At 37.5% G+C, this 13,289-nt stretch overlaps 1 protein-coding gene across 7 annotated transcripts in view; it reads left to right on the top strand.

The window, feature by feature from the left end:
- The window catches only part of GPD2 (glycerol-3-phosphate dehydrogenase 2), a 132,886-nt gene extending 120,042 nt beyond the window's left edge, over positions 1-12,844 (top strand). For 5 of the 7 annotated variants that reach the window (XM_081142792.1, XM_081142791.1, XM_081142793.1 and 2 more), the window contains 4 exons: positions 6,035-6,147; positions 6,228-6,306; positions 6,490-6,588; positions 9,421-10,712. In XM_081142792.1, coding sequence (XP_080998918.1) covers positions 6,035-6,147; positions 6,228-6,306; positions 6,490-6,588; positions 9,421-9,546 — 417 coding nt within the window. In that variant the 3' untranslated portion in view covers positions 9,547-10,712. Of the gene's footprint in view, positions 1-6,034; positions 6,148-6,227; positions 6,307-6,489; positions 6,589-9,420; positions 10,713-11,548 lie in introns of those variants that run through there. The other 2 variants (XM_081142796.1, XM_081142795.1) reach the window with 1 other exon arrangement.
- The last annotated feature ends 445 nt before the right edge of the window (positions 12,845-13,289 follow it).

Here is a 13,289-nt window from a genome sequence, read left to right as displayed (position 1 = left end):
TCAGTTTGAAGTTCAGAGGGAAGGTCTGGACTAGAGATATAAGTTTGAGTTGGTATTTAAGCCATCTGACTGGATGAGATCCAGGGAGTTCATGTGTTTAGATAACAGCATGCATTCCAAAGACTGAGCCCTGAGCACTCCAGAATTTAGAAGTTGGAGAGAAAAGAAAGAATCTAGGAGAAAGGGAAAGCTATAGCTAGTGAGGTTGGAGAAGGTATGAGAAGACTCAGGAGAGAGTAGTAATCATAGGGAAGGAAGAAAGTATTTCAAGAGGAGTAAAGTAACCTGTATCAAATGCTGCTGAATGGTTTAGTAAGATTAGAACTGGTAGTTAACAATTCCTTTGCTAAAACACCTTTCTTTTACTCACAGTAAAGCCAAAGTCATTGTAGTGGTTTACAAGGCCTTCCTGATCTGGCCACCACCTTTCTGATCCCGGGTCTTTCCTCCCATTCATACACTCCCTCCCAACTCCCAGGCCAGGTTGCTTTTCTTTATTCACATCCTGCTGATGCCTCTGCCTGGAATGGTCTTCCCTAGATATCCTCATGGCCCATTCCCTCACTTCCCACTGGTCTCTGCTCCAGAGAGACTTTCCTTAACTGGGCTGAATAAGAGGAGCCCCTTCCCCCATCTGAATGATGTCTTCTACCCCTTCCCCTACTTTATTTTTCTCTTTAGCATCTATTCCCATTTGACATACCAAATATTTAGATGTTTATCTGTTATCTGCCTTCCTTCAGGAAATAAGCTCCCTGAAGGAGAAGACGTGATCTGTTTTGTTTCTGTACATGCAGTGCCCAGCACATATAGTCGGCCCTACATAAGTATCTATTGAATGAATGAATGAATGAATGAACGTTATTGAGCAGCTGTGTCTTCTGTGTAAGGGATGATTGGGCATAGGTCCTGTCCTTAAATTGTTCTCATTCTGGTGTAGATTCCCAAAGATGGTTACATATTGGAGTCACCTGCGAAATGTAGGAGAAAAGGGCAGATTTCATGGTTGTCTTTAGACTATCAGAGTCAGAGTCCTTAGAGTGAAACCACAGCCCTCCATTTTAAAAATTCTCTTGTAGCCCGGTCGGCATGGCTCAGTGGATGAGCATCGACCCATGATCCAGGAGATCATGATTCGATTCCCGGTCAGGGCACATGCCCCAGTAGGGGCGTGCAGGAGGCAGAGGATCAATGACTCTCTCAGCACTGATATTTCTATCTCTCCCTCTTCCTTCCTTTCTCTGAAATCAATAAAAAATATATAGATATATTTTTTAAATTATCTTGTAATTTTAATGCAATGCATGTAGTATACTTCTGGTGGAATTTACCAGTTGAAAGAGCCCCTTAACCTTGACCCCAACTCTGTCAGGCATAACCCTTTCCCCCACTTTGATAGCTGAGGAGATAGGCTCAGGGAGCAAGTCCCGGTCAGGTTCACGCAACAGTAAGTCGGGCAGTTGGGGCTGAAAGCCGCATTCTGATCCTAGGGCGCCCGCTTTCCCCACCCTGCCTTCTGCCTCTGCTTTGCTGGGACTGGTTTATTATAGCTCTTCCTGTTTTGAGTTTTGGTTTGATCAACTAAAGCTATATATGGAGGCAACCCAGAATAAAACTTACTCCTGTGTTCCTGCCAATCATTCTTAGCATATAGAAGGACCAAGGATAATGTGTTCCTGTAAAAATTATGGTGGGAATGATTTGAATATGCAGGAAGATATTTTGTGCCAGGAATTCAGGATGTAGGAGGTAGAGAGGAGGGAGAAAATTCTGTAAACTGGTGTGTTTTGGCCCTCCCGAGGAAGCTAGGTTTAACCCCAGTTCACATTTTATGAGCAGATTTATGTACTCAGGAATATTCCCCATCCCCCTCAACAAAGTAACAGAAATAAAAGACCTAAAGTTATTACTCAGTATCCGAGACATTGGAGTGTTAATGAGGTCTGTGGACAGTCTGGAGAGAACAAAAGAGAAGGGAAAAAAAAGAATTAAAGGTTAGAAAGCTGGACTTCTGAGAAAAGGTTAAAAGCATTGGGATTATTTAACCTGCAAAAGTGAAAGAGGAACACAGTGATAAATAACTCTCTGTAGATGAATTGTGGTGGTTTTCGCCAGTCAATACTTCATGAGTGACTTGGATACTGAGCATTATACCAAATATTTTAGGGGAATGATAAATAGCTCATAGTTTCAAGGATCTCGAAATCTAATTGAGTAGTTATAACACATATATACCTCAGAAATTTGTGTATGTTTTCCAAAATTTAGAGAGAGATTTAGAGAACTGTCATTCAAGAACAAATTCAATCAATCTGAAAGAACCAGTTAGGGAGGAGGGAAGGCAGTGTCTGGGGGTGTCGGGGATTGTCTAGAGAGGAGTTGCTGGGGATATTTAAAAGTGGAACACTGACTGCCAAACGGTGTCTCACCAGGTATAATTAAGTCAAAAGATGACTGCGTGGTCAAGAGCGTTTGGAGAATTCTGAGTTAAAGAAATGAAACCATTTTCTTTAATATAGATAATTTGGTACCTTTAAAATGCTTATGTTCATTGTCAGTCTCCCAAAGGGAACTTACTTGGAGACAGACTCAACTCTCATGTTTTGGAAGGGCTGAAGGAAAAGGAGACTAGTGTTGCCTAGCAAGTATTTTAGGAAATGCTGCCATAGTATTTGGTAAGGAGATTTTATAACTTTCAGACAGAGCATACATTTTATTGAGAGACTTTAAAGAGAAGACCACTTAAATAGATTGAGGGAATCTCACAAAAAGAAATTCTTTCAAAATTGACTTCAATGAGGAAGAAGCCAGTGAAGAAATGGAGTGACTGAGAAAAGCAAGCTGATAAACAATAAATTTAAAACAGATGGAAGAGAAGTGCTCCACAATGAAAATGTATCGAGGAATGATATGGATGTATATAAATAGTGTCAGGGATTGGCTGAATGTTGGAAAAAATGCTAAGGGTATAAAATATAACTTTTTAAAATGGGAAAGAATGCAAGTGAGGTCTCACCTAGATTATTGCTGGAGGAGACCGGCACCTTATTCTTGAATGCTGGAGAAAAGGGAGAACTTTTCAAATTATAGTTTAATACAAAATTGTTTCTCTATTTTTCTTTTTGGTCAGGAGAATGATTTTCAGCGTGAAAAGAGAAAAATAAATATTGGTAAGAGGAAATAGATATTCAAATAGAAGTTTGCTCTAAATGACTGTATGCCAACCCAGAAAAATTATACCTCAGGGTACTCAGAGAATTTGCAGATGGAATTTATTTAACCACAGTTGAGCTTTAAAATATTGTGGCAAATAGGAACAGAACCAGAAGACAGAAGATGCGTAAATGTAGCACCAAATTCCAAAGAGGGAGAAGAGAGGAAAATGTAGTTTGTAACTTAAAAACTGGTGGTCATAGCATTGTTCTTGGAAGGTTTTCTAGATTATGGCATTTTAAGTTTATTTTATCAGCATTTAGCAATAAGTGTAGTGATCACTGGAAGCTAGTAAGGAATTATTTAGGAAAAAAATCATTTCAGATATCTCATTTTCTTTTCATAAAGATTTACAAGATTGTAGATCGGGGAAAGGTTATAGACATAATGTGTTTGAATTCCCTACAGCATTTTATGAAGCCCCATGTGATATCTTTTTTAAAGTTGGTGGATTTGTAATCGGTCAAGTGATCACTGTTGGTCTCAGAAGAGGTCTTAGGTAACAAGCCCTTCATGAGGACTCTGTCCTTGAGATTACAATGTTCATGGCATGCATCTTTGGTGTACAGATAATAATAAACTGGAGAGTGAATGTTTGATGACAAGTTGAAGCAAGGGGTGAAATTGCATTAGGTATAATTTAATAGAGATAAATGGCAAACCTTGCAATAGGTAGAAAAACAGCTCCATCCATTCATGATTTGACAAGGCTTAACAGTAGCACATGCAAAAACGAAATATGGTTTCTGTTACCTGTGAATGCATAGCAGTTAACTGTGGATCATGGCTACCCCCAGTGCGATTGCAGTCTTAAGCTGCATTAATAGAAATCATCTCTCTAGATTGATGAAGCTGGTAGTTACTCTTTTCTAGGTACTTGCTAATCCCAAACAAATTGGAGGAATTGCAAAGAGATGGCTTAATCTCAGCATAAAACTTTTTAGCAACTGGAGCCATCCCTATATGGACGACTTTCAGTGGAACTGAGTTATCACTCTGTTTTTAGAATTCTTTAGATGGAGACCTCATGCTTCCATTTTTGGAATGTTGTAAAGAAAATGTGGGGCTCGGGAGGTACATTGGGTGAATTCCGGGGGTAAATCCCTTCTAAATTTGAAATCCCATTTTCCTTGCTTGATGGAGGAAGGATAAATTACATAGATGGTGAAGGGAGATGAACCAAAGAAGAGCTTGTTCTTGGAGGGAAGCATTGGAGATGCTATTTCCAGGGAAATGAATCTTGAGTGAGTTTTGTAGAGCATGACTGGGTAAACTCGGCACAATGAAAAGTATTGTTTGAAGAGAGTAATATGCCAGTGAAGAATGCCTTCTGTGACTTCACAGACAAGTTTTATATATACCTTATATATCGTGTGTGTGTATATGTATGTATGATATATCATATATAGTATATTTTGATAATATATAGTATATTGTATATTTTATGTACATATATTAGCTGAGATATTTTAGCATTTCTAATTTTATATATATGCTATAGATATTTTGCTATTTTGCTATGATATATTATATATATATATATATAATTTCTCCTAAGAGAAAGGAAAGTAGGAAGGGCATAATCTCAGAAAAATAGTTTGTCTTCTTAAGAAAAAGGAGCAAAGGCCCTTGTCACCTACATAAGATCCTTTGATGGGAAGGCGGGAATCCAAGACCTGTATCAGTGAGCTTTCTCTAGATTATGCGATATAACAAACTTCAAAATCTTACTGGTTTACCAAGGCAAGCACTTACCTCTCATTTGTACTACATGAAGGCGGCGTGTTAGGTGCTGTGGCTCTTCTCCGTATTCCAGGTTATCTTCTGATCTCTCTGATTTATGTCGTTCTCATGGCAGAGAAAGAAGCTTGAAAGGTGGAGCAAAGTTGTGCAGTTGCTTCTAAGCTTTTACTCGAAAGTGGCATATATCGCACCTATTCATGTCTATTGGCTGAAGTTAATCATATGCCCAAGCTCACATCAGTGGGGTGGAGAAGCATACTTATGGGGGAGGGGTATATACTATATATACATGAAGGGAAGAAAGCGGTGTTTGTGAACAGTCCACAGTACAGTAGAGTCATGATGAAAACTAAGAATGACAGTGTTCTCAGCAATAGTATTAACTGAGGTTGGGACGTTGAGAACAGGAAGAAGAACCGGTCAGGACAGCTTGGTTCTTCTCATTAATATGTAACTTCCACCCAACTGTCGGAATCCTAGTGACAGAATTTCAGAAGAGCTAATCTCATGATGCCTGTCATGGTGTAAGTAGTTGTTAAGTCCCAGATATCTTCTTCACCTTTAATTGCTTTTTTTTGGTCACCAAAACCACAAGGATTTGGTCCTGTAGATTTTGCTAGTGGAAGAATATTCAGCATTAAAAGAAAACAAAATATTAAAACTTGCAACAACACGAATGAACCTTTGAAACATGCTGTAGAAGCCGTCAAACACAAAAAAGGCTACCTACTGTATGAACCCTTGTATGTGAAATTCTAGAAAAGGCAAAACTCTGGTGACAAAAAACAGATCAGTGGTTGTCTGGGGAAGAGATGAACTCCCAAATGGGCAGAAGGAAGCCTTTAGGGTGATGGAAATGTTCTATATCTTGATCATGGTAGAGTATACATCAAACTATGTACCTAAAATGGGTGGATTTTATTGAATATAAGTTACACTTCAATAAAACTGGAAGAAATAAAAAGGTGGGCTGGTCAGATAAGTGAGGATGAGCCAGCTTCTTTTTAGAAAACCACAAGAAAAAAAATCTATAAATCTTTCTATAAATCTTTGAACTTTGTGTGTATCTGTGTTTTAGGAAGAACTTGAAACAGCCAAGAAGTTTCTGTATTATGAAATGGGCTATAAATCTCGATCAGAACAGTTAACAGATCGCTCAGAAATTAGCCTGCTGCCTTCAGACATTGACAGGTACTTCTAATAAGTTTCTATTTCTCTTTTTCCTTCACCTATATAAGTACATTTTCCCATTATTCAATGTTGTATTCCAGGTACAAGAAGAGATTTCTTAAGTTTGATAGAGACCACAAAGGCTTTATTACTATTGTGGATGTTCAGCGTGTATTAGAGGTAATATTTTTTTGATTCAATATCTTGGATAACAAAAGAATGTAAAGATTATATTAGATAATTTTTTCTTACCTAGTGATTTCTATGGGTAATATTTCTCTTAATTTTTGAAAAGTTGATAACATTATTAAAAGGCTTTTCATAATTTTTAGTTAACCCTTTTTATTTTGTGCTTTTATTTAGAGTATCAATGTCCAAATGGATGAATATACACTACATGAAATTTTGAATGAAGTAGATTTGAACAAAAATGGACAAGTTGAACTCAATGAATTTTTGCAGGTGAGTTGTACTGAAGGGAAACAAGTGTATTTGCTTTTTATCTTTTGGTTGTCAGGGGTTGTTCAACAATAGAGTTTGAAGTCCACACAGTTGTCACTTCATTCTGAGGAAGAGAACTTGAAGCCACCCAAGGCTGATATGTCTGCCCTCAAGGATAAGGCTCTATGTGGGGCATGTTCTCCTTCCTTTTTATAAGACAATACTCTGTTGTGGTGGGTAATTTAGATTAAGTTCAAGTTAATTATGGCTTAAAGGGGTGAATAAGAAGTATGCCTTTTGAAGAGGTACCATGGAGCACCACACTTGATCTGCTTCAAAGAGGTAGCACAATATTTCTAACGTGGAAAGTAATTTTTTAAGGAAAAAGTTTTAGAAATTACAGTTGCATTCATTTGAGAATCATATTCACTTTAGAACCTGAAATGTAATTCTTATATTCTGACATCATAAAGAGCCTAAAAAACAAAAGAAGGGGGATATGCATTCTGGGTCAAGACCATATATTTCAGGCGTTGCTATTTTTACTTACTCAAGGCTCAGTTGTTTAATCGTAATCATGAAGGAAATACATTGTGTTACTTTAACTTCAAACTGGATGCTGCACATCATTCCTCTAAAGAGGGAAATTGAACAAACCCATACATTATTGTGGCTGTCCATAGGACTCCAATCACATGAAGAATGTATTGGTTTCCAAGCAGCCAGATTTTTTTCTGTAGTGCTTCTTGGGCAGGTATTTCAAATGAATGCCAGGTCTTGCTTGCACCATGGCAATGATGAATGCTGAACATGAAATAAATTAATGCTGGGGATTTTGGTCAATGTCAGCCCTTTCTTCACTGTGTCAAGTTAAACAAACAAGATCAAGGCAAAGGAAATGGTAATTGTCTCTCTGGAGATGAGCTGCAGATAAGAGCATTGTTGAATCTAAATGCAGAAAATTTTCACAGGTTGTGTCCAGCATTACAAAAAAGAATGTTTAGTTCTTTAGCTTACGGTTTAACTAAGTGCCCATTTTAAATTGAGTTTAAGATTTATGCTTGGCAATTAGAAACCATTTAGTGCATTTTTGTCTAGTTTGTTTTTTCTAAGAATATTTTATTGTTTGTCTCAGGATTTTAGAAAACTTCAAAGAAATAATTTATATTTCATTTCATGTGTTGTAAATAAACAACAGTATTTAGGGTTGGAAGACCTAGGGTTTTAGAAACAGTAAGAATCTAATTTTAGGGATATGCTGTGTGATTTGGATTTTAAGTAGTTTTCTTGAATGCAGTAGAGTTAAACACATACAAAGTAATTTAAACCATCTGCAGGTTTTCTTGTACAGTTTTTAATAATTATTTCTATTTTTTGTCCAATTCTTAGTGAAAGAGACTATTCATACCTCTACTAAGTACACATACAGAGTGCAATTTTCAACTTAAAAAATGCTGATCGTATTTCTCATGAAATATATTCACACCCAAATATTCTTTTTCTTGTAATATGATTTCAAGATACATGTAATGTTTAAAGAAACTTTGAATTTTTAAAGGTTGGGACATTATATAATGTTCATGGATAAAGAAAAAGACCTCACTCTATCAGATTTGTTAGCTCTGGTACTTTGATGCTCTCATGGAATCAGAGACAAAACAACAGACAATAAATTGTTCTGTCTTTAGATGTCAGCATTCTCTATGTTACATCATTTGTCATATGTAAAGTATGTTTTCAGGTTTTTTCTTTTTATACAATATTTTTTTCTCAAGATTAAGAGCCCATGTTTACCTCATTAAACACCCTTGTCAGTATAGATTTGGTTTCTCAATAATCCTCCTGGAAGGATCACTATAGGTATCACATGGTTGAATGACTTATTTTTAGGTTTGGGCTCTAATGCCACTTCTGCGTGTAGGAGTCAGTCTCTAATAAGCAATAGCTTGTGAAACAGCTTTTAATAAGGTCATGAAATTCTGATCCTGCACCTTGGCAGATGCCTCTGATTCTTATTCAGAGCCATTTAAAAAAATTATCTCCTAAGCTAAAAACTATAACTCCCAAAAATACTTCGGGGAAAAAAAAAAATGCTAAATCAGTTCTTTTTTAAATAAATAAATAAAAGATTGGGGAAGGGATATCAAGAAAAGCAAATAGTTAAAACCACATAAACTTGAGAAGGAAAAAAAAATCCCCACACTCATAATTGCAAAGTGCCTTCAAGATTAAAGGCCTTTGCCCGCTGACTGCATGTAATTTCAAGACTAATTCTGATTTTATCCATTGGATAAAAATGAATTAGCTAAAATCTCAGCTGCGGAGTGCTTTTAATTCTGAAGGTGGATCTCTGGGTCCATTTTCAAGGACTTAAATGTAAATTACTCTATCAAGTCTTTAAGGAATTTGGATTTAGGGGACTTGAAGTTGTCAAGTACAGTAACATTAAAAAGAGAGTCGTTAAATATAGATCATGGTTTGCCTTTGTTCAATCCCTGAGATTCATTTTTAAGATTTTTAAATGGAACTCAAGATCCAATATTTGAGTTGCTCAAAAAAATATGTCCCCTGAGCACATGAAGGGGCAAAACAGTGATGTATTCGGTTTGCATTGAAAGGCAGGCAGTTTTGCGAGGGGGCGTGGCTTTGACAGCAGTGGAGGAGTGCCTGCCCTCCCCCCAGGTCTGAAATGCTCAGCAGTTTCCCTCTTCCTGTGTGAGCTGTAGGACCTTTTAGGGCTTTTGATAGAGCATTTAATGGCCTCTGCCTGCTGCAAAGGGGACACTTAAACCACCGTGAAGAAGGGACTAAGCCAGCCTGCCTTCTGCATCTGTTGCATGTTTTCTCTTTTAGCTGATGAGTGCTATTCAGAAAGGAAGGGTGTCTGGAAGCCGGCTGGCGATACTGATGAAAACCGCAGAGGAGAACCTGGAAGGGAGGGTTCCCATTCCCGTGGACCGAAGTTGTGGAGGATTGTGAGTGTGAGCAGTAAATCCTTGGCCAACAAACATGGGAAGAACAAATCGTCATGTAACGACAGTTACAAAATACAACACTCCAAAATAGTAGAGATGGATAGCTTCTTTTTCTTCTTCTTCTTTTTTTTAACACTGGGAAACATTCCAAAGCTTTAGGATGTTGATGTATACCCTTTATTTGTATTTGCCATTCACTCTAGCTTCTAAAAAGTGTATTTTATCTTTTTTCTCATTTCCCATGCACCCTGATTACTGTTTTGTGTCCATTTTGTGACCTGTTAGACTGGACATGCTCCCTTTTTGTGTATTTGTTCATTTATTCTAATTCAATTCTAGAGGCAGAATATTTTGGCTGAAATTGAAAAAAGCAGCTGGAAAAATTTTGTGGCAAACACAAAGCTCTGGACATTAGGCTTGTAGATAGTATTTGTTCTTAAAAGAAATGGAGCTAGGAGTGACCTGTTAAAAGGATAGTTTCTGGAGACCTCTCAGCCCCTCCTTCCTCCAGCTGGGCTGCCTTCCTCGTGCAGACCGTGGTACCGGTTTACATCTGGAGCACGACTGGCAGAACCGGCGAGGGAGGACAGCATCCAGATCCGGTGACAGGAGCGAGGCTGAGAGAGAAACTCAGAGCTTCCAGAATCACAGGTGTAAGATAAGGATAGCATTGACATTTCTGGGAGTTACAGTGATAGTTTCATCTCAGCAATTCGTTTTTTCCCCCTCAGTCACTGCTGGTTTTTCTTTGACTATTATAGTTGCCAAGAAGATCCTTGCTTTCTTTATTTTAAAACCAGAATTTCAGTAATAAGTTGGGTGTCATGGGATGAGACGAAATTTCTTAAACCTTTACAGTAGTAATACCGTTAAGGGTTAAAAACCTGTGTTTATTAAAGATCTACATGTGATAGCATAATTTTTAATCCCTAAATTTTAAATCTCAGAGCATGTGATATTGTCAAATATGACCTCTTGTGCTTCGTTTATTGAATCCTTTGGGGGGGGGGTGCGGAGCAAGTATTTGTGAACAGATAGCCACAAGGATAGAAATAGCCCTTTAGTAACTTTATTTATAATTATTTGTAAAAAGGCATAACACTCAAGTTCCTTTTGGTTACTATACAGCCTCTTTCATTCTGTACTCAGTGGAAAAGTTCTCAATCAACCAAAAGAAAAATAATAAAATAAAACCACACACTACACTCACACACATTGTCCCCCAGCTCACACACACCTAGAGACACAAAGCACAAACAAGAATCAATTTGAATTGCATTTAACAAATAATGGATTGAATTTAAAGGGCCATTTTGCTGTGCTTTCCCAATATTTTGATGGCATTTTAGCCAGTCATCTGAATATTTATTTATTGTGCCTCCTCTTGTGAGGTTAACTACTTACTTTTTGTGTCTCGAGATCAGGTTGTGTATGTAATAGGAAATCTAGCCCTTTATTTAGTGTCACGTTTTCATTGCACAGACTTAAAGTCTTAGTTTTTTAAACTGGTGCATAAAACACTTTTGTGCTGCCATTTCTGTTTATGCCAACATTGTAGAATACCTTTATGCCTCATTCGAGTGGGGTATGAGCCTGGATGTCATAATATAAACACTGGAAATTCACTCACTTAAGCACCCACCTCACCTCTGAAATAAACAGTTAAGGTAGCATCTTAGCTCCTTTTGTTTTTAAAGGCTGTTGAAGCCTTAGCACTTCAAAAGGAAAACTTAAAACAGAGAAAGGGATGCTCCCAGGTACCACTGTGAAGTTTTTCTTTCAAAGTGTGAATTTTTTACACTGGCTATTTTATTTTTTTAAATAATGGAAGCTTGTGGCTTTGTAATTTAGTGTTTTTCTATCAGGACAATAAATGTCACTGTTTAGCATCCAGTGACCCTTAATAGATAGAAGAGCTGTCCTTAAACACATTACAGATGATGTGCCACAACACTGTACATTTGTGCTCCCTCTCTCCCTCTCTCTCTCTCTCTCTCTCTCTCTAGTTAGAGGCGATGAGGATGACTTGTATTCTCCCTGAATCCATTGCAGTAGGGACCCCGCTCAAGACCTGACTGGCCTGGGCAGAGCTGTGTTTGTAGCACAGGCCTTGTTTGTGCACGCTTTGCTATGAGTGAAGTTCCTTTAAGGACAAAGAAAAGCACACTTTTCTTCTTTTGAGCATATTTGCTTTTGCTTAAAATCTGCTAATTCTAAAACATACGCTCCTTCATCGATCCCAGAGCCTCGTCTTGGAAACGAGCTGGTTCCAAGTCTTCACTGTGAATAAATCACCCCCACATTTTTGTGTAAGTTCTTAATTAAACCTGCACAGCTTCTTTACCTGATTTCAGAAAAGGAGAAAAGCGGGGGGATGAGCCCCTTCAAATCCTGCTTGAAGTGCAAAAGAACTTTTTTCCCCTTTTCATATAACTGTGATGTAGATGATACTGTCGGGGTGGCGCTGGGGTGTGTGCGCGCAGAGATTGTCTTTTATCAATCAAGTGATTTCTTTCAAGAGCCTTTCAGGGGATCCGGGTGACGGAACCCCCAGCTGTGGTGGAAAGCTGGATGCTCCTTTAAATAGCCCGACCACAGTCATAACAGTAGTGATCATGCTGGATTATTCGTTAAGCCAAGGTGGCCTGCCTCATATCCATCATGCTGTTGGCAGAATTCTTGCTTCAATCAGTTTACTCTGAGTGTAACTTTAGAGTTTCTGCTATTAAATGCATGCCCCTTATTGTGCTTTAGTTTCTAGCTTTGTTTTGTCTTTTTCAAGTTATGTAGCTTTCTCTTTTGTACAATGACAATTTCATTCTGACTCTTACTAAACGTACTGTAAGAATGATCCCTGACCTTTTTTCCTTCTTTTTTATGTATTTGTAAAGATTTTTGGCCTATGAATGTAATAATATTGACATCAGTGACGCTGTAACTTGCACTGTTTTGCATTATGTCAACCCTTTTTAGGGAATAAAAAAGCCCTACTGTTGTTTTTAAAGAAGATCAAGTATAAGCCCAGTACCGAAGTGGATAGACACACTGCATGTTTTTAATATGTGGCTCTTTTATGTATCGTGTTGGGTTATTGTTCTAGATTGGACTGTTAAATACTATGTTTGAGGCTGGGTTGTCATTTTTATAACTGTCTTGGTGTTTTATCGCCATTATTTATTACTTTTGATATACGGAATGAGCTGCATGCATTTATAGAGCAATAAGAGGATGTATTTAATGTGCCTTGTTTTTAACGGAATAAGAACTGAAAGCATGAATCAATAAAACTGATTAAAATGGTCCATTTGCTGGCATTTTGATGTTACTTACAGTCAGGGAAATAACTTTGATTACTGTTGAAAAAAAGTTTGAAAATGTTTTCACAAACTATGTTTTTAATGGCACCCACACATTAATTCTTTTAGCTTGAAATTTTGCAATTTGATCTCAAAAGTAAATTTCTGCATAGAGAGATGTAATTTTATGAGACCGCCAGGATTATTTGTATTAATTTGTTGCTGGAGCCTTTAGGGCACGACTTCTGTATTTGTGCAATCCTATTCTAAATTCACATTCGTCATATTACAACTCAGCTGAATTCTTTTTTTCCTTTCCTTTTTTTTTTTTGTCTCCTAGAGCCTTTCAGCCTGAGGGTTCCCGGGCACACTGATGAATTTTATCATAACTAAAATCAATAGAAATGAATGGGAAAGATTACATAATCCATTTTGATCATCTCACATGTCA

The sequence above is a fragment of the Miniopterus schreibersii genome, assembly GCF_964146895.1.
Source record: "Miniopterus schreibersii genome assembly, chromosome: 7".
NCBI lineage: Eukaryota > Metazoa > Chordata > Mammalia > Chiroptera > Miniopteridae > Miniopterus > Miniopterus schreibersii.
This window is presented reverse-complemented; position numbering and strand designations above follow the sequence as displayed.